This window comes from Acanthopagrus latus, chromosome 8 (assembly GCF_904848185.1).
Source record: "Acanthopagrus latus isolate v.2019 chromosome 8, fAcaLat1.1, whole genome shotgun sequence".
Classification (NCBI taxonomy): domain Eukaryota; kingdom Metazoa; phylum Chordata; class Actinopteri; order Spariformes; family Sparidae; genus Acanthopagrus; species Acanthopagrus latus.
In genome coordinates this window covers 15,541,046-15,563,466 of record NC_051046.1, presented here as the reverse complement: position 1 = coordinate 15,563,466, position 22,421 = coordinate 15,541,046, and the positions used below count along the sequence as shown (strand labels likewise).

General features: G+C 41.5%; 1 protein-coding gene across 9 annotated transcripts in view; it reads right to left on the bottom strand.

The window, feature by feature from the left end:
- srpk2 (SRSF protein kinase 2) overlaps positions 1-22,421 on the bottom strand; it is a 73,330-nt gene that overhangs the window by 33,905 nt on the left and 17,004 nt on the right. The window contains exon 1 of one of the 9 annotated variants that reach the window (XM_037106438.1): positions 15,321-16,024. The exons of the other annotated variants lie outside the window; for them this stretch is intronic. Within the exon in view, the coding sequence (XP_036962333.1) occupies positions 15,321-15,358 (38 nt within the window). The 5' untranslated portion in view covers positions 15,359-16,024. Of the gene's footprint in view, positions 1-15,320; positions 16,025-22,421 lie in introns of those variants that run through there. 9 annotated transcript variants of the gene reach the window in all.

Here is a 22,421-nt window from a genome sequence, read left to right as displayed (position 1 = left end):
TGGTTCCTCAGAGCACAAATCAATAGAGGAGTATTATGGTCATCAGGTAAGCTAATAACTCTGCTTATTTATTCATTACACAACACTTTGGCAGCTGCACAAAACGTTATTTATTTTTCATGCAGGTAGAGTATTCTTTTGATTTCTTGTTTCAAGTTATTCTTCATGCTGAGATTTGGACTGCGTGCTTCTTCCTCGAGCAGCTGTAATAACTGAATTTCCCTTTATGCATTTTACAGGACCTTCACCTGTATGTCACTCTGGATAAAAGCTACTAAATGGCAAAAATCTGAAACGTAATGTTACAACAATGCAAACAGGGTTGCAGGATTCAACCTAAATACTGTAGCTTCTAATTAACAGGCACAGAAAACATAAACACTCTGCTGTGTGAAGCCGTGTTCAGGCCACACCAATCTATAGAGGCTGAATCGACTGTGGCTGAAATTGCCCACAGGCAGGCAATGGATACAAGAGCACACGCTACGCTGCATTGACCAAACTCTAGAGCAGACACACGACACACAGGAGCACAAATGAAAACACACTTAAAGACAGTGGGCAACAAAGGCTAACAAGAAACAAGCCATTCAATCCTGGATAGCACACACAAAAATACAGATGTCCGTGTGTTAACATGAACTTGCAGCAGGCAGGCGCCCGTCTGTGACTGCATGGAAAACCTTTGTGATAAAACCAGTTGATTTGGAATAAAATTTGCATCGGAAAACAGGAACGCTGTTCTAGATGGCTAGTGGGGTGGCATATGTGCGCATGTGTTTCCCCAAAACAGACACACACTCACACACACACGCATACACACACACACACACACACACTGCCTTGAGGCAGTGGAAGTCAAGTGACATGACTGCAGACGTAGTAGGACAAGCACATTTCTGTCTCCTACATCCACATCTTCGCACACACACACACACACACACACACACACACACACACACACACACACACACACACACACACACACACACACACACACACACACACACACACACAACACACAAGCATGCTCACACACTAAGAAAATCACATTCATGCTCTTATTCTGTGTTTTTTGTGTTTTCTGTCCTTCGTTGCACAAAAAGCCATTAGTGTGAGGTACGGGGTTTATTCTGCTCGGTAAATAAACATGTGACATTTCTAACACACAGAGCCGATGGGTATCTGCTCTATCTTTCATTGTGTGCTGCACTTTACACTCTGCACTCCTCTCTCTCTATAGTGCATTCACTTGCTGCATTCTGTATTTATACATTCCGATGACGTCAGCCAGGCCACAAAGCTTGTTATTGTGGAGGTTACATCCGCCCACACTCAGCAGGCAAGAACGTCGCAAGAAGCCATGTGCGCGTATGTAAAAGTCCAACATCCTTGTTACTTTCTTTTCTTATTCACCACCACCCATGGAGCTCTAAAATAAACTGAATCAATGGAATCATTACTCCAACAAAACTGCAATTTTTTAATTCTAGTATTTGGAGAATATTGTTAGGTTAAACTGAGAAGTGGCACAACAATCTAATGATATCAAACCATTGTTACACTCAATTCAGTGCTGAATTCTGACCTGGTCAATCAATAATTTTTAGTAATTACAGTAATTTTAACTCCTGTATTTTTCAACCTCCCATATGCACATGTAATATATGTACATGTATATACAAACAACTATTTGTGTAACTTGCATATTCTGGCATTTATGTCTTCCCATTTACTGTAAAACTTACTATTTACTGTACTCTATATACACAACGATGTATGCATGCAATAATCATATATTGACTGTTACACATTCTGCAGCATTACTATTGATATAGGGCATATTCTAAGTCACATATTAAATTTCAATACAGGCTAGACCAAGTTTTTCCATGTCTTTGAGTCAAAGTGAAGAATGGGGACAGAGTTTTTGAAACTGGTCCAGTATTAAGAGAGAATGTTGCACCCAGCAGCCACTACCATATGCAATCAATCGTAGACACACCGCAAAAGCCTGTCGACTAAAAGTGTTTGTTTCTGCCCATGACAGGCTCAGTTTTTTTAACCAGAAATAGCTGCTCGCCCAAGCCACCAGACATTTGCAGAAACAGTAATTTTTCCTAGTTCCAACACTTACTTACTCTAGCTCATTCCTCCACTGCTTCAGCAATACATCTGCCCTCTTTCATCTCGCTCTTCTCCAGATTGTGATTGTTGGAAGAGTGTAAAAGATGAACAAAAGTTGGTGTTGGTGAGATTTACTTAGTTTTTTTTTTATTAAAGTTTGAATAAAGTGTGTTTTACGACGACAAAATTACTGTTTCTGCAAATGGAGTCTGGTGGCTTTGGCGAGAGCAATAGCAGCTGTTCTTGGTTAAATAAAAAGGAGTCCTTTTCTCTAACAAAAAGGTCTATCTCTGCAGGGATCCTTTGCAAAATGTCAGACACTTAAAATAATCTAAGCCTGTTTGTGGCAAAAAATAAATAAATAAAAAGGTGCTTTTAGCATGATGACAGGGGGCAAAATGCCTTCAGAGATTACACTGCAGCCGATTTTGCAGCTTGTTTGCAGCAATTTCTTATTACATTTACAGTTTCCAAGATAAATCACGTTTCTCAAAAAATCCATGCCAAATAAAGATAAATACAGACAACAATAGAGCAATACTTTACTTACAGTAGGTAAAATTCTGCACTAAAGGGTCCCTAAAGTCCTCTAATGTCATGATCATTGACATTGCTCCTGAAATGCCCTGAAGTAACTAAAACCCACAAATCCATTCTTGAGGAGGATATTAGCGAAAAACAGTTTTTGCTTTAATCTGCTCAAGTCCACACTCATAAGCAACACAGAGAAAATCATGTAATTGATGGTTTGAGACAGTTAATTATTAGCATGGCTGCTGCTGCCTGCTCACCACTCCCGAGGGGCTTCATTGATAGCAAAGCCTTGCGCTAGGTAACAATAATCCTCCTGAAAAAGTAGCGTCATGTTATTAGTTTTCTGGCTCTAAATCATTTCTGTTAAATGCTGCCAATCCAAGAGAGGACCACCATTAATGAGGTTTATATACATGTATATAGTGTATGAGTGCCTCAGAACTATAATAAGGTTTAATACAGGCTTCTCAGTCGGAGGAAGAGTAAACATGGAGGGTTTGCTCTCATGGTTTAATGTGGAACAATTTTCTATGTACGTATCCAGAACCACAATAATGACATTTCCACAGAATGGCAAAATTGCAGAGGTCTCCACTGGATATACTTTCTTCATTGTTTTAGTTTATACCCTTCAATATCTATATAGAAAGAAAAAGAAAGGACTTTATGTTTTTGATGTGTTTCAGAGATAGAGGTGTTCCTGAGACTCACCTCACTGCATCAAAACAAAGAAGGATGTCTTATAAATAGCATCGATCATTACACCTTCTCTGGTATGACATTTCCAAGCCTGTTTTCTGCTTTCGGCTATCATTGTGCAGAAACACAAATAAATACATGGTTTGGCTGGATTCAAACCGCATGCTTTTTCCTCGTTCAAATGTGTCAACAGCAACAGAGAAAGCAAAAATAATAAAAGCATTCAATGCTTTGAAAATATTAACTTGAGCGTGGTAGAACTGCTTAATACTTTTTCTCTCATTCTGAAAAGAACATCTCTAAACAAATCCTTTGATATGCTCCATATGCAAAAACCACCCTCACAGAACGCTGGCCAGACAGTTGTCCTATTGTTTTCTTTGTATACATTCATCTGGTATGAAACCACAAACAAACACTGATCTATAAACAGAACTAGACCAAGACAAATCTTTTGAAGTCTGGACACAAAACAAGTTAGGGCTGAAGTTCACAATTATATTCTTGTTTTGTTCAACAAAAAGTTCAAAACTCAATAATATTCTGTTTATACTGATATGGTACAGATCCTTACTTCTGAGATAAGCGTATGTCAATTGACTAGTCAATTAATTACTGATTTAAAAAAAACTTTAAATATTCAATAGAAAATAAAATTTCATTGCTCTTGACGTTATTAATGCAAAGACTAGCCCTTTTTTTTAGCCCTTAGTATTGTCTGCAGCTGTATCCCATAAGCAAGGGATGCAAATAGATAAAAATCACTGTATAGCAACATTCCAGTAAATGTAGAAGTAAAATCCTCACTTTAGAGGTAACTTAATGGCAATGGACCTATCAGTTGACTTTAACAGATGCAAATCCTGCCCAAAAAACTTCCTTAAAACAATGCACTTTTTATATGAAATACGCAATTGAGAGGGGTTTTTTTTGCCCTGAGAAGTGTCTGCAGGTATTCCTTTTAGGCCCCACCCCAACAATCTCCACCAATTAGGAAGGGTAGCCTCAGAGGCTTTTTTTGGACCAGTGCATCGATAAAAATAATTATTTAGCCTATTAGACCTGTCAATCAAGTCCCACAAGCTCACTTTCTCTCACCCAGAAAAATGAGGGATACCTCGTTAAAGAAAATCTTAAGACAAAACACACACCACTGTGTAAAAACTTAACATCACCAGGCACAAACCAGAACTCTCACCCCATCTTGAACCTTGCCTATTAGCTGCGTCAATCCAGCACCCCTTCAACAATTTATTTCCCCCTCTACCTGTTTCGGAGGGCTCGGTGGCGCAGGCGGAGCACCCACATAGCCAGGCCCCATTTTTTCTTCGGGGTCATATCCGTGCTTAACTCCATAGGGCAAGAATGAGGGAAGGTAGGAAGGACGAACGGATGGAGAACACAGAAGCTGAGGATCTCCGCTGCGGACTCACAGATACAGAGAGTGGGGACAAGATGAACCCAGCCCTTGAATTCCAGCTGAAGTCACGTGGGACTGTGACACCCACCTGCGAAAGATCCGTCTCAATGCCCAATTGAGTTTGGAAAGTGTAGGCATATAGGCATGAGTGCACACACATACTGTAACACAGTATGTGTGCATCTATTTACACACAAATGAGCACAAACATAATAATAATATCTCACACTGAGTTCAGAAATGCATCACCCACCAAGCACAGCCTCGTTACCTGAAATACACTCTGAACACACGTCCAAAGTCAATTAAGCTTCCAGACAACACTGTTTCCAAAAATACTTAATAATGCGATATGAATGTCAGCTTATTAGTATACCAGCGTGTCTGCAGTCGAAACTTTACATACAGAGTGGAACTGGGGGCTCCAATTTCAGGATGGTGTGTGACAGTGGTATGAGACTGCCAAGAACACCAGCGGTGTTTTGTGCAGGGTGGAGTTAATTAAAAATAATTGTCCCGGCCGGACAGGCTACGAATATTGTGAACACCATCACAGTTCAGGGACGTGGGACTCAGTCACAGTTCGTGGGTTCTGACAGGTCAGCCTTTTTTTTGCATTAACTTGAATGGGCAGGATAACTTTTTCTATCTGAAAGCTATCAACAACAATTTCCCCCCCAAATAATAAAGGTTTTGCTCTAAAGCAGATGGCAGCCTTAGACAAAAACACTGACAGTCACTTTAACAGTCAACAGTCAACAGTCAACAACAACAAGGAGATAAAGAAGTAGAAGAAATACCAAGACTCCCTTATAATTTGATCAGTTTTCAGACTTTTTGAGTGAGGAGAAACTTTATAAACTTTGTGAAACGCTATCTATGAAAAATTCTAAATTATTTAGGCCTTCTTGTAAATTCGGCACATGTTACACTTTAAGCTCCTTCTTCGTGTCTGACTGTCCCAGTTATGTGCGTATTCATTTGCATATACATCAGGGAAGTCAGATCAAAAGTGCTCACTCGAGATTTCAGGACAAGGCATAACCTGACGAGCTGTCCCCTTGTGAAGGGTGAATATAAAGAGGATCTGCTTCTTTGTTACTGCTAACAGAGAACTTAATGTGTAAAAGTTCAGCTCACTATTTCAATGCATCAGCTTTTACACAAACAGATATTTACCCCCCCCAAAAAAGACTGTATCTCATTTAGTGGCTTAATTAACCAAATCCATGTATGTGTGTTGGGTGTGATATCATCTTTTCTGTCCTCAGGCAAAATGGCTCGTGAATTTTCATATTTTACCAACCACTCACCACATAGCCACTGCAAATCTACCAACCACAAATTCAGGACTGGTGCTACTTTTGTGCCCTATGTAACAATAACGAGCTAAAACATCAAATATCTAATTGATTAAGCCTAACATATATCACAGAGTGGCAGGTTATGTTTTCAGCAGTTCTCATGAAAAATGAATTATAAAATATTCCTATATTGCACATCATCAGTACTGTACAGGGCTGCATCTGGAGATTATTTTCAAAGATTCATCTGCAGAACATGATTCATTAATCATTTGGTCTATAGAATGTCAGAGAATGTCTGATCAACAGTTAAAAAAACAAAGATATTTCATTTACTATCATAGAATTACTCCTTTTTGACATTTGATTTCATTTGTGATTTATTTTTTGGATCTGTTTACCGTACGATGAGTCTGCTCTTGTATGTCTATCCTTGCCAAGCTGAAAGCCAAATTTTCCATGCAGGGTAAGAAGGACTGAGCTGAACTGACTGAGAACCAGCAAATATTCACATTTGAAGCTTCAACCAGTTTTCGTGCATTTTTTCACAAAAAAAACAAACAAAACAAAAACAAATCAGACCTTTAAAGGACTGGCGCGTAGGCATGAGGCGGCGAGGGTGCAGATTGCAACCTCCCCTACCGCTCTGGTACTGTATTTATACCATGTGACTTTGTTGTTGTTGCCACCCAAGTCAGTATATCACAAAAGGCAGACACACTTTAAAAAAAAAAAAAAAGAAAAGTAGCTTGAAAGACAACAAATCGCCAACTAGTCCTTAAATTGATCGTTTCTGTCATTTGCAGGTTTCAGCTTCATAAATTCATACTAAATGTAGGATTTGCCGCTTTTCCATTTTTGGTATTAAATGAAGGTTTAAAGGTTGGTTTGACATTTGAAGATGCTAATTTGGGCTCTGGGACATTTAAATCTTTAGACAAAATGATTACTTAGTAAATTGGAAAGTAATCAGCAGATTGATGAATAATAAAAATAACCGTTAGCTGCAGCCCTACTTACCAGACTCTACCTGGCAGTTTACTGACGTGAAACTGGAGTCCAGAGTGTGCAGCGTTGGCAAGTTGACAATTTGGAAGCGTTTCAAGGGTCCAGAGCTCAAGAAGCCCCACCTACTCAGGACTGATGTAGAAAACTGACGCAAAAAAAAACCCAAACACACACCCTTAACCACGCTGCGGGACGAGACACTCGAACAGTTGAACAGTGTTCTCAGACACAACAGATGAATATTGTTCTCAGTTATGCAGCAGACGAGTGACTCAGTCCCACAGGGCATAAGGCGCTGATGAGAGGGGTTATGCGTCTGTGTGTTTGTGTTTGTTTTGTGACTGTACGAGGGGACAAAGGAGACACAAAAAGTGGCACCTTTCAATGCAAACGTGTTATCTTTTCACACACATGCATATGCAAAGCCGCACAAACAAACACATGCCTCCCCACACACACCAACACAAACAGGCCATTATCATTCCTCTGCTTCAATGCTGCAGCATCAGTAGAGATTAGTCCCCCGGTGACCTAGCGTTACCCAACACACTGCGCAAGTCTGCAGAGAACCATCTATCTTCTCCCTCCATCTTCCCTCTCCTCTCCTCTCCTCTTCTCTCCTCTCCTTCCCCGTTCTTCTTTTTATCTAGTCTATGCCCAGCCGTCTGCATTGCCTCTCTCTTGAGGTTTCAGCTGTCCTTTGCTATTCTCTGCTCTCTATGTCTCTATCTTGGTCTTTTTCTCTCTACTTTGGCATCTCTCACTTCATCAGTTTCATCTCTCCCCTCCGAAAAAATCTCCAGTTTTGCCTCTTTCTCCCCCCCTTCTCTAACTCTTCCTCCATTTCCCTGTTTCTGCTGAGTATAATTTACACAGTGTCGTAGCAGCAAAGTCGACTTCATAAAGGCTAATACGCTGATGGCAGATAGCTGGTAAAGTAATGAGGGGGAAAGGCCCTAGCTGCATGCTAACTAGGCACACTGCAGCTAAAGACATTTTACAGGGAAATAGGGGAACTAAAGGAGAATGTTTTTCCTCACAAGCTTTTGTTGCATAATGGGAAAACAGTCTATTATTAGCACTTTTACAATCGATTATCAAAAGCAAAAGCAGTTCCTCCTGCGCAGTCAGTACACAAACAATGCAAACATGACACATTTAAGGGCCCAGAATGAGATCGCTTTTGTTAACAATTAGGACGTGTCTGCAGTAAAGGAAAGTTAGCGCAGCTCAAGCTACCAATTTATCAATTCCTACTCTCTGCATTCATCATTTCATTAGCTTGAGTTTCGATGTCGCACAAATGGAGCGTGTGGTGCACATTTTTATCAAGATGCGATAGACAATTCTTCACAGCAACATTCACAACAACAACAAACAGGAGCGCTTAGCCTCCACTAGCTATAATAAAAGTGTTGCATGAGATCTTGCTCCAACAGAGCAACTCAAGACCTCACCAAGCCCAGATGACAGAGGGGAGATATGGAAGTTCAAAAAAGAAGAGAATAAACAGAGAAACAGAAGGAGATGCTGAAGAGATGAAGAGACAGAAGAGGGGAAAGAGTAAGCGTTTTTTGATATGGCCGGAGCAGGACAGGAAAGACTGGAATGCTGTATAATGTAAACACACTGCGTCAGAAGGGGCTGGGAGCTCTGGACACAAGCACACGCAATGTCAAGAACAGTGGAGGAATGAACCCAGTGAAATGAAAGGCACTCTTTCCACTTGTCATGTGGATCCAATGGCAAAAATTCTAACGCATTTTTATACCAAGTAACATAACTTTAGTGGTACATTGCTCAAAGCTTTCACCGAGGGAATACTTTCACAGTGGAACGCAGCAGTGCCAACAATGGGACAGAACGCTGTTACATTACATTACAAGGTAAACTAATGAGAAAAGGGTTTGCACTCTTAAATCCAGGCTTTCTCTAGAAGTAGTGCTGTAGTTCTGTTGGTGTGTGTAGTCGCACAGTCACTTACTGTATCATAGATATAGCTGACAAAATAATCTTGAGCTTGAAGCATCACAGAGCCTGAATACTCATGTTTTGTGATTTAACTAAAATATGTATTTATAATTTATTAAATATGTATTATTTATTATACATCTTTTTTGCATTTTCATTTTTTTTTCATATGATATGGGACTTAAAAAGAGGATATTCTACACTACTAGCATCGCCTTGCGGTGCATACATGTTTCATCCATTCTGATCTTCATCTACTGATACCACACTGTGACCTTTGACCCTATGCTGCACTGACTGATACCACAACCGGGAGCCGAAGCACCAATGGCAGATCAGGTGCCTGAGGCCCAGATCACATGACCCACTCCTTGGGGGTATCGCCATGGCAATTTGCGTTTGACATGCTACACTTGAGGTGTCTTGTTCCTTGCTGATAGATGTTTGACTCAGTGATTCCTATTACTGATTAACCACACAGGATTTCATTGGGCAGGGTGGAAACTCTCTGCGTTTGTCTGTGGGGACAATGTTGTTCTTTGCAGTCAGGTTAGACTTGTTTGCAAGTCTTTGAAAGATGAAAGTTTTGCCAACATGTGCACCCACGGACACTTTTATTTACCATTACTATGTCAATTAAAGCCTCTGAGGGATACAAAGGGCAGCATGTAGGATGAAGTCTCCTTCTCTGTCCATCCCGAAGAAAAAAGAGAGGTGGCAGGAGAGAAAGTAGACGCAATCATCTTTTCTTTCCAGACATAAGAGGGGGGGCTGGTGGGGATAATGGAGGCCAGAAAGCCAGACAGGCAGGGCAGGCCAGCTAGTTTGCTAGCTAGCTCCCTGCCACGCTTCATTAGCTATTGTCATGTCGCTGCATGGCTGGGACTGCTCGTGTCTGTGTGTGTGTTTCTGTGCCCTGTGTGTGTCTGCAGCGATGTGGGTCTGACCAGAGAAGATGGTGGAGGCCATATAGGTCAGTCGAAGCTGCATGTATACTGTGTGAATGTGATGGCTGCCATCACACGTTTCTGCCAGAGCTGGATGTTTTCTGCTGCATCGGTCTGGCTCTCTGACCGACTGGACACATTCCAATACTTCACACAGCCTCCTCGTCTGCTCTGTCTGCCCTTTTGTCCTTCCTCATTTCTTTCGCCCACGTTCAAACTTGTTCAGCTCTGTTTTGGCCTTTTCTAACATGCAGATTTCATTAACCATTAAAAGATTACACAATTAATCAATAAGCTAAAAGAAAGTTAATACCGCTATAGATATATTTTTAGGGTTATAGCTATCTGAGCTGACCAATCAGAGCAGTCTGGGGTTTGAATGTGAACCTTAAAGACATGGGAGACAAAACAGAGTGTTTTAGACAAAAGGGGAATACAGTCCTGTAGCACTGGACAATATGAGAAAACCAATGATTTTTTAAGTATTAAAACATGTAAACCTATTCTGGTATTTACCCAACATAATATTATGAACCTGAAAATAAGCATATATCTCCCTTATTCTGCTTGAAAGAGCACAAAATACCTAAAAACAAAGAAAATGCCAATCACAATTTACATCAGCCCAAAGCCACGTATTTGAATTGTTTGTTTTGTTCGCCTAACAGCCCAAAGCCCAAAGATATTTCATTTACCATCAAACATGATAGACAAAAGCAACAAATCCTCACATTTGAAAGGCCGGATATTTGGTATTTTTGCTTGAAAAATGAATAACCACATCAGTGTTGCTCAAAATTTAATATTTTAGGACAAAACAAGGAATTTTAAGACATCATCTTGGGCTCTGGAAATTTGTGATAGACATTTTTTTATTATTAGGTTATGTTCTCAACCTTGTCCGAAGGATTAAGAAAAAACTACTCCACAGATTTCCATCAAACTTGGATGGAGGATGGATCTCGGTCCAGAATAGACCCCATTAACTTCTGGTGCAGATCCATATAAAGGTGCGGATCCAGAAATCTCAGTGAGATTCCTTAATTTCTCAAAAATTCAGGCTGATATCTTGGCTACTTTTCATATTATCCAAAAGATTAACCAATTAATTGGAAAAAGACTGTCAGATTGATCATACATTACTTTAGCGGCAAGGAGCTGTGAACGATACATAAAGAGAAAAAAAAGGAAGCAGGAAGGAAGCTGTGTAGCTGGATGTATCCTGTGACCTGTGTTTCAACTGGTGTCAAGTAGATGAAAGAGGAGACAAGATGGAAAAAATGTAGGTACTGTTGGAAATGCTGCTGCTCCTCCTGACCTCCTTTATCTATTATCACATCGTGGGCGACAACGTTTATCCCATCAATCTGGCTCTTGTTTGTGACGCTACCTTTCATCTCTCGTCATCTGTCTTGTGTCCTCCCGTTTCTATCCTTCTCTCTCGTTCCTCCGCCTCCCTCTTCTCTTCCATTTCTGCATCCGTGAGGAGTGGCAGCTTCAGTAATCGCAGTGAAAATCATGCATCACCCATTCATAGTTACAAGGAAGGTTCGGATGCACACTCACACCCCCACGTACAGCAACACTCAAATTATGTAAATGGATCACCTGCTAATTTAACAATAAACCCACCTGTCATGTTTGAAGTGGACATGACTCTTTCAACAGCTCCTCTAAGCAAAACACTACACTTTAAACACACGGACCACAGAATACACACAGACTAGAGGTGAGGTAATCAGCATCAAAGACAGCGAAGTTCATCCAACACGTCTCAGCTCTCCTGTCTCTCGACAGCCACAAGAGCTACAAGCGAGCTTTGCAACAAAGGCGGTAAACTCTTGACCTTTCGGTGTTCATTTGTTCAACTTCGTTTAATCCTTAAGGAAAGTCTATTCAAAGGGACATAAGCCCTCCGCCCAACAGCGTCGGTTATGACCAAAAGTTTACTGACGCGCCATCACCCCACAGAAAGACGCTTAAAGCTACTCACATGCAACGAGGATGTCAAAACACACACACACACACACACTTTCTTGTCCGCCATCCATCTCTATCTCCGCCATGCCTCAAGTGCCAAGTTACACAACAGGGATCGTCTTCCTAATGCGAGTGCTCCGAGAGGAATTTGTCACAGTGTCGCCTCTTGCTCTTTTCAGGCCCCGACTCCATCCATCCTTTTGGTTTAACACACAGAAAGTATCCAATCCATTCTGCCTTATTGTTGACAAACATGTTACTGCACATCCGTAATGAGTCACTCCAGATCTGCGTGTGTGCATGTCAGTGTGTGTGTGCACAGTGCCTGGGGCCCAGATGGTGTTGTAGACAGAGAAATTGTGCTGATATGTCCCAAAACACAGTCCCATTATAGTCCATACACAAATATAAACAACAAATACAATTAAAGAATATGTCCACCTTCCAAATTAGGTCATGTTGCTTTATCTGCAAAACACAAGTTATTAAGGCTTCGATTAATCTGCCAATCATTTTCAAGAAGAATTGATCATTTGTTTAGTGTTTTTTCAAATTGTTAATAATGCTCCAAAAAGTCAAATTTCTTTGCTTCTTTTTTCAAACTAAGTAAATGACACCAAAAAGCGGCAAATCTTTCAATTCAAGAAGCATCAACCAGCAAAAGCTGGATATTTTGCTTGATGGACTTAAAACAAGGACTTGAACATGCAGTGGTCAAATATTCCTTAATTCTATTTCCATTATATTAATCAAATTATCAAGTTAAGGTGTGTAACTCCAGGATAAAAGTGCGAAAAATGTCAATTACTTATTAACAATAAAATCTTCCATTAAGCTATTTTTGTCACAAAAACTCATCACAAGGGCTCCATTCAGTGATACAGAACAGAAAGTGAAGCTGAAAGCAGCAGATATTTGCCACTTTTGCTTGATAAATGACTGCAATTTATCAAATTAATTAATCGATTATCAAAGCAATTGATGAGTCATTTTCCGTTGACTTGCTAATTCATTAATCAACAAAGAAGTGCAGCAGGATTCTGTTTGTATTGCCATCTTTACACAGACTAACTACTTGCATCAGTTTGATCTTTCCAACATACTCCTTGCCTTTCATGTGCTGCTGCGAATGAAAAACAATATGTCGCACGTGTTTATATTTTAATGAAGTAGTGACTGATGTGTTTGGTATTTTCGTGTATGCAGCCAAAAGGCCACGTAACACTCGCAAATCTGCAGATTCCCCTTTGATCCTCTTCACACGGCTCAGCTTGTGGCATTCAAACACATATGTTAGTGTAGGGGCATTAGCAGCTAGCCGACTCCTGAGTTTGATAGCGTCATCAGGTATTTATGACCTGAGACAAAAACCTCATGACTAGTTATACCAACACCTCTGTTAAGCTACTTCCAGATTAGTCAACCTGAGATGGAAAAGACAGGCAGTTGCTCCGCATTGTTGCAGCTGTCATATGAGACGTTGCAGCCGTTAAAGAGGGCAGCAGCGTGTGTACGAGTGTAGCCCTTTGTTGTTACCTGCTGTGCAACAAGGGACCGCTGCATTATTCTTAATTACAGACAGACAACTGTGACCCAAAAAACAGATGAGGGGAAAAAAACTAGCACAGTGTTGAAATCCACAAACCTCACCACGCCAGGGCAGCCAGATGATACTCTATATTTATTGTGTGTCTCATCTGAGCACGTGTCGTGTCTACATTTACCCTTGGTATGTATCTGTTTCGACTGCTACTGCCTGCACTTCCAAATTAAACCTCACTTCACGTCCACTCAAAACTGCCAATGCCACGCCGCTCTCCTCTGTGCCCAACTGCCCATGTAATAACGCCTGATATTGTTACTGCCCATTTACTTCTGCCTATCTGTGTGCCCACTGCGCCGTGTTCGAGAGTGCCAGTCTGGGGCCTGGCGCTCAGTTGTGTGAACGGCAGCGGCTCTGCCTGATCGTACTTGGCACAGCATCAGTGGCTACCTGAGTCATCCAGTCTGCCTGCTCCTCCTCGCCCTCCAGCACCCATCAAATAGAGCTCTTTCCGCATTTGCACACTGACAAAGAGGAATGTGGGCTTGGTCCAAATAGATCTGAATGGATACGGGCCTCTTACGCATGCAGGAAAAGAGGTTTGGACAAACATCATGACTTTGAGATTCGCTGCTCATAACAGAGCAGGAAAATACCAACAAGAGGGCCTTTATTCTGCAGCGTCTCTCTCCTCGACTGTTTTTTCCATAAAAAGACAGTGCTTCCTGAATCGACTGAGTGACGACTGAAGTGACTCCCAGAACTATAAGTCACTTAGTCAGAGATTTCCTACATCAGGAACATAGCAAAGGAAATAGTGCTTAGTGCAGTCTTGTAAGGCTGCATTAGTGGGCCTAATTATTGCATAATTAAGTCGAAATGACAAAAGGCTATTAATCTCTATTGAATAACAAGAGTAGGTAGATACAGGTGTCGGCCATGCAGTGTGAAAAATCGTGTCAAGACAATTTAAAATGATGCTAGTGTGTGTGTGTGTGTGTGTGTGTGTGTGTCTTTGTCTCTATGTATTTTCAATTAGCCACAGTCCGCCACGTGACTCATAATGCCTGCGCCTCTGCTATCCATGCTTATTCACAGTATGTAAATCAACGATGCATTGCAGCCCTTTCAGCTGGTCGAACTCCTGATTTAGACGCCAGTATGTGTGTGTGTGTTGTGTAGAAGTTGTGTTCAGAGGTGCCATTGTTCAGTAATGCTATGCACTGAGGTGCGTCATGTGGAAAGCTGTTGTCTTGCATCGGTGCTGAGATGCACTACTGCTGCTGCTGCCGCTGCTGCTGCCGCCGCTGCTGCTGCTGCTGCTGGCTGTGCTAATGTTGACGTGTGTTGACACTCTTGCTGTGTAAGCTCCAGCGCCATAAAGAGACAGTATGTGTCTGTGTGTGAGTGGTGTCCTTGTTATTGTTGTCACAGGAGATGTTTTGGCCTTAAGGAGGCAATTGAAGTGTGCGCGAGGTGAATTGTGCTTCAGGATGATGCTGTGTACTGTATGTGATGTACATGTACAGTATGTTCTGTTGTAGCACGTTACAGCACCATGCAACAATGAACTAATGCGTTTTTTTTTTCCCTCGCTGTGACCCAGACAATGGAAGAAAACCAGCTACGGGTGCAGAAAGAGAAACAGAAAGATAGGAGACACAAAACACGGAGGTGCTGAGGAGGGGTTGGCGGGGTGAGGAAGATTAGAGAATAGCAGACAGAGAGAAGGACACAGACATATGGGGATGAAATGACAAGGAGACGAGGGGGGATGGAGGTGTTACCTTTCGGGGGACGAGGATTTCTCCGAGTTCACGGACATGAGCGGTGCCTGTTAGCCGCTCGCTGGCCGAGGGACCACAGGAGACGGCGAAATAGAACAGAAAGCTGCTGTTTCTCTCTCTCTCTTTTTTTGACTCTTCTCTCCTTATCTCTCTCTGCTGTGTGTCTGGAGAGGAGAGGGTTATTGCCTCCCCTCCTCCTCCTCCTCCTTGTCCTTTTCCCTCCTCCTCTTCCTCCTCTCTCTGTCTCTCTTGTCCTCTTGCTCAGAGGAGAAGAAAAGGATGGAGGTCGAGACTCCGGCGAAAGGAGAGGAAAAAAAAAAAGAGCAGCAACTGTGCAGTGCACAATCTGGCTGAACGTGTGTGTCTGCCTACGTCAACGTGTGTGTGTGCGAGCAGATAGCAGAGAGCAGCAATGTCAGTCGGGCGCCCCTCCTCATGCCCCAGCCTCCTTCCTCCCTCCCTTTCCTTCCTTCCTTCCCTCTCCTCTTTCACCTTGCCTCTCTCTCTTTCACTTTCCCTGCTCCCAGTGAGGCTCCGCTTGTGTCTTTCTCTTCACTTTGTTTCCTTCCTCTCTGGTGTCGCTGGTTGAACTGGCCGATGAGTTGAATACACAGGCTCTCGATCCACAGTGTGTGTCTGCCTCCGTCTATGTATCCCTCCCTTCCTCCTCTCTCTGTCTGCTGGCTCTGTCAGGCCTTCTGCAGCTCTGCACAACAACAGAGCCCAGAGCGAGCTGGAGTGTTCCACTTTGCGCACAGGCAGAGGGGTGTCGGCTTGTCACGGCAACAGGAAAATTAATGCCTTTCTCCTTGAGGTGCACTCTCCTCCCCCTTTTCCCCTCTGAATTTAGTCTCTCTCGCTCTCTCTCTCTCCCTCTCACTCTCTCTCTCTCTTCCAATTGCCTTATTACGACATCCTGTATCTCAGGGCAACGCCGCACAGATCTGCCTTGCTCTTCCCCCCCTCTTCTCTCTATCTGGCATCCTCCCCTCCTTTTCTCTAAAAAAACCCCATTCCACCTCTGCCTTTTTCGCAGGCTGGATGCTGATGTTTGTGTGTGTGTGTGTGTGTGTGTGTGTGTGTGTGTGTGTGTGTGTTTCTCTCCTGCCTCCATCCTGTCCGTCTCTATTTTTCTCGCCATCTCTCAGGGCAGATGGGTCTGCTTCTACATGAGTGAACAGCTCACAGAGAGGTAGCCAGAGGGTGTTGCCATGATGGGGGTCTGTCTCCATAGCTCGGTCTGACCTCAATATTAGTGTGTGAGTGTGTGAGTGTGTGGGTGTACGTGTGCGCATCTATATGGATGTGCGTGTTTGAAAATGCACAGTGGGGGTTTAAGGGGCATCCTGAGGTTAATGTGACTGACTAGTCGCTCAGAGGGTGAACAGGGGGAACACGTACAGTACCAGTATATACAGTATCTACAGGTTATTCCTTTACTTGAGTCATTGAAATTAGCCAACAAGAGATTTAGAGAGCAAATGTATATGGATCGATAGAGATAGGTGACGCTGGGCAGGATCTGCCATGAGATGATTTTGAAGAGGTAGCTGTCCCTTTAATTTCTCTGTGTGTTTAAGGTCATCGTGGGTAATGTTGCAAATTAATAAGCATGGCTGCTTCATGGCAATACTAGATTTGCCGGATTTTCCATTAGTGTGATGAAGTATCTTGTTTTATCAGGTATTTAATTCCCCTAAATGGTCATCAGCCATACTGGTCACATGGCTCCATGGATGGCAATGTCAGTCAGCTGGTTCAACACACGTCCAAACCAAAATATCTACACAGTGATTGGATGGATTGCAATAAAAATTTACAACAAACCTTCAGAATGCCCTGAAGATTAATCCTTCTGACTTTTGTGATCCTCCTTTTATTCTAGAACCACTAAGAAGTTGATAATACAATTACATAGATTGCCATGAGAGGAGATTAAACAACATTAAATCACTTTTTGTGATTTTTGTTTCTTACTGTAACATGTGAAAGACGTGAAAAGGCGTCCCCATCTCATTTGGTTGCCTGTAAAAGCCTGTGGACAATTTGTTTGGGTTGTTTAATGCTGCTGGACTGCGGATTTCTTCCTAACGGACTCAGGTAAGATTTTCCACATCAGTCCAAAGGATGTTACTTTATGCACATTCTTGCCTCTCTTTCTGCTCTGCGAACAAAGAGCAACATTAGCTAACATTACTTTAGAGATGTCCACTGACAACTAATACAAATTCCGATACTCTAGAACGATATCCTGATAGATACCACAGTGGCAATTTTAAAATGTATAGTGATATAGAGGCCAATTTTTTAAGATGCAATGATTGCTTGATGAATCAAATAGTCAATCAAATTAATATTAATTGCTAACTACTTTGACGCTTACATGTAAACAATAAAATCTTCATTTGCAAATTTTTATAAAATATAAATTTTATAAAACAAAGACGAAGGTGGTTAGTTGATATTGTTCAGTTCCCCTAAAAATCATTATGGGATGATGCTGAATAATTAACCAGCCACATAAAGATGTATTCGAGTAAGAGATTATGCACAAGCTGGTGCAGGTTCAATGTTAATAAAATGTCTGACAAATTGTTCTAATGGTAATGGTACAAACCCCGTATATCTGAAAGCTATCAGACGCATGAGACAGGAACAGAAAGGAAACAGGAACACAGTAATCCCCTTTCTCTGCCATCTCCGTACAGTTCCACTTTCCCACATAAAAGGACTACATTAGGCACACATGTCTCTGAGCCAAACTATTGTCCTCATTCTCTGTGGATGTGGGCCAATGGGGGGTAAAGAACACACTGGGTCTCCGTGCAAGCACACAGCAAGAGGAATATTGAGCTAATGTGAGAGGGTGCACTCGACTTTTTATTCATTTATTTTCCATACGCAGTTTTTTCGGGGTCATGGGAAGTGGGGGAGGGGACTGGAGTCTGTCTCGGCACTCACTGGTTATAATGCAGGAAAAAGACATCACAAACGATCATGAGTAAAGGAATTCATATACCAGCTGCAAATGTGCACTAATTCATCTGATTGTCATGTTATTGGGTTGTGTAGGGAAGAAAACACAAGATGAGGCCAAGACAAACATCAACTAAAGACAGAAGCTGAAAGCATTTGGGCTCTTCATCTTTTAGCTGTTTCACAGAAAATCCAACATCAACAACCTTACCAATTAATGAATCGATGCATTGTTTACAATCATGATCTCCCTGCCACTCGAATGTGAGCATTTTCTGCTATTCTTTATCATTCTAAATTGAGCCATTTTTGGACAAAATTAGGCATTTAAAGAGCCTAGGGTGATTGTGATTTTCACCCGTTTTCTGAGCAGAACCCAAGGATTAGGAATGCAAATAATGATTATTTTTCTCAATTAGATGATTAGTTGTTTGGTCTTTCAAATTTCCCGAAAATATGAAAAATGCCATCACTTTTTACCAGAGCCCAAGATGACGTCCTCAAATGTCTTGTTTTGTACACAACCCAAAGATGTTTTCTGTCTTACAGAAGTGAAGGAACCAGAAAATCAAAGTCAAGTCAAGTCAAGTCAAGTCAGTTTTATTTATAAAGCTCAAAATCGCAATCACATTGCCATCCTCCTACCACAGACCCTCGATGTGAGTAAGGAAAAACTCTCTAGAAATACCCCTTGGAGCAGGAAATAAGAAACCCCCCCAAAATTGGAGAGAAACCACAGAAACCATATCTAACCATTATCATTAACCATATCAAACCACATTAACCGTAAACAAATAAAATATTCAAATTAAAACCTGAATCAGAATTAATCAGTTAAACAAAGGTAAAAAAGTAAAACATTACTCAAACTGTTTAATCGATTATCAAAATAATTGAAGGTTAATTCAATACTTGACAACTAATCGATTACTCAATTAATCGTTAAAGCCCATTACAAGGAGTTTTTAACTGGTTATTAAACAGTCTCAGGTTAACACTGACGCCTTTATATGACCCACATAAGCAAACAAGACCATCAAGATCTTACATCTGCCTAGTGTCTGCATGCAGACTGGAAAAGCCTGTGTGTACATCTTCTCAGACAAAGTTACAGTGAGTAGTACGTTAGCCAGGTAAAAGAAGCAGGAGCAGATTTTTCTTTAGATAATTACATTTTTCACACATATTTTGTGGATAAAATTAGCAAAATATCAAAGTTACATGTAGTAGCTTTAAGTACAGATGTGGGTCAGAGCAGTGGGAATGTCATGTGAGCTCTTCAATGAACGCCCCCCCCTAATTTCATTGGACGCTTTGGTACAATCCTGATGTCATCTTTCCATGGGGATAACTTCCAAGTGACACATAAGACCCCCGAAAAAAATGGAAAATCTTATTCATGCAATGAACGTGCAAACACGCACACACACATTCACACCTCAGGATATTAACTGAGGCTATCAATTTGCAAATTCAAAGCCTGATGCTCGCTCCATTTTCAAAAGGAGAGGGAGCAAAAAAGAAGAATAAGAAAGAGGGGGAGGGAGAGAGATGATGACTCTCATGAGCAGATATATTTTGGGAGCCGGTATTGAGGCTGCCGGGAGCTATCTTTAAGCGGCCTACTTCTCCTCACTGCCTGGTGGATGCTGGGGAGAGAGACGGGGTTTATGCGTGCAAACACGCGCATATGCACACGTACACAGAGGCCACATTGCACATTTGCTTATTGGCACACAACTGACGCAAGTGAAGCCACAACGCACAATCATACCGACACAAGTAGACAAATGCATACACAGTGGATTGTGTTTGTTTGTGTGTGTGTGTGACGAATAAGATGCTGCTACTTTAACAGTAGTGACGCCGCTCTTTGACGCTTGCCTTGTTGCGACTGTCTGCAGAGAAAACGCTGCCCCCGAGTGGCAAAACACAAGTGCACACACAAAGTGGCTCACGTTAAATTTTGTGTGTATGTCTGTGCACATGCGTGTGTCACTGTACAGATTGATTGACATACTGATAGCCCCAGGTCTCCCTTAGAGCAGCTCATTTTCTTTGCTACGGACTTCCATATGGAACTCACTCGCCTATGGGACTCTGCAATTCAGACTACATGACATAGCCTGTGGATACATGATGTAAACCTGCACACACACACACTCACACACGCAAAAATAAAAAGGTCATGGAGGTTGAGTTGCAAGTGCTCAGAGGTCATTTACATTGTTTATATAAGTGTAAAAGCACTGAAGTGGGTTGCCATCAATAACAGGTCAATGACATACGTACACATTTTTAGAACTGGTACTGATCTTTTCTGCTCTAGCTTTTAGCAGAAAACATGTTTTCCTTCACCATCCTGCAAAAAATGGTAATACTTTCTATGAAGCCTACATCTATAATGCATTCTAACACATTATGAGCATACTTATAAAGCACTGATTATCTATTTTTTTGATGAGACCACAGGGAACATTCACAAACAAAAATAATGCGGAATACAGAAAGAAGGCCCTGTCTGTATCTGTTTGTGAATCTAACGTTGAGCATAAATGAGCACGTAACCAGCATGCATGAGGACACGAAAATGAAATCAATCAATTGAACCATAGAAGACTAACTCTTAAAAATATAAAACATCCAGCTTAAGGCTAGTTTGCAGTTAATTCTATCAAATAGGTGCATCAATCAGTTCTATCAAGGTTAGTGCATACATGGGAAATATCTAATTTTCAGTAGTGTATTGGATCATTTACTTAGTTACAAGATGTGTTCTATTTAAGTGTCCCAGTAAGCCATGACAGTGACCCAGTCTGCACAATACAAGGTCCTGGAACTGGCTCACATTAGCGCAATGCAGGCAGCCTCTAAGAATGTTATTGATTACACCTGTGCTTTTCCTTCTCTGACATGTCACACACACACTTCTGCCATTATAAAGTCTAATAACTAGACATGAAGATGAATGACTGAATCACAGTTTTCAGTCTTGCTCATGGCATTTGCCTTGAACCATTCCAGTTTTTATTCGTGTCCTGTCACTCTGCTTTCTTCCAGCGGCAAAAGATATAACCACACACACACATGCACACACACACACACACACAAACACACAGATACACACACAGCACAGCACAGCACCGTTACTGGTCAGTGTTGAGTGCTCGTAATTCATCCAGACATACACAGGTAAGCAGCTTGCACTTTCTGTGCCTCATTACTCTGGGGAACGCATTCTACAGCAATATGTTTGAATGTGTGCACTTTGCAAGCTAAAGCAGGTGTGTGTGAGTGAGTGAGTGAGTGAGTGAGTGAGTGAGTGAGAGAGAGAGAGAGAGAGAGGGAATGTGAGTGAGAGCTCATTAGCTGAGTGTGTTTAATTGATGAGCAGGTGACCTTCACCCTCTCTTCCTGCACTCTGACCTCAGCTACTTTGCTGGGCTGACAGGTTTAAATGGATTCTATCACACGTGGGCAACAATTAACATCAAACTGACCCACAAAATGGCTGACTGTTTCTAAACACCCTTTCACCTCGCCACTGGAGGTTGGGACAGATGCTGATATCAACCCTTCACTGAAAAATACACTGTCTGTGTGATCTATGTACTGTAAAATCAGTAAAGGATGTAACAGATACACAAATCTAAGCGACTGGTTTCCATTTTGCTTATGAATCATGCGTCCCTCTAGAGACGTCTTGAACTACAATTCCAAGGGGAAGATTTTATTAGTCAATTAGTTGTTTAGTCTATTGAAAGAGAATTTAAAGAAAATAAATCAACAAATATTTTGATAATCAATTAATTGTTGCAGTCATTTCTCAACCAAAAATGTCAAACATTTGCTGGTTCCAGATTCTCATCATTTAATTATGATGACCATTCTTTCTCTCTTTGCCATTCTTTTAATAATCGTGTTTCTCTTTCTCTTTTTTAATGGATTATGATAGCCTTTGAACCAGAGAGATCCTTCCCAGATCAAGCCCATCTGAGGTTTTTTTTTGCTCATGTGTATACTATTCTGCATGCATAAATGTGTTTTTTTTCATGTGCAACACTGGTGGTGTTAGCATGTATGGCGATATAGAAAAGTCTATGAATCTATAAATCATTTAAACTA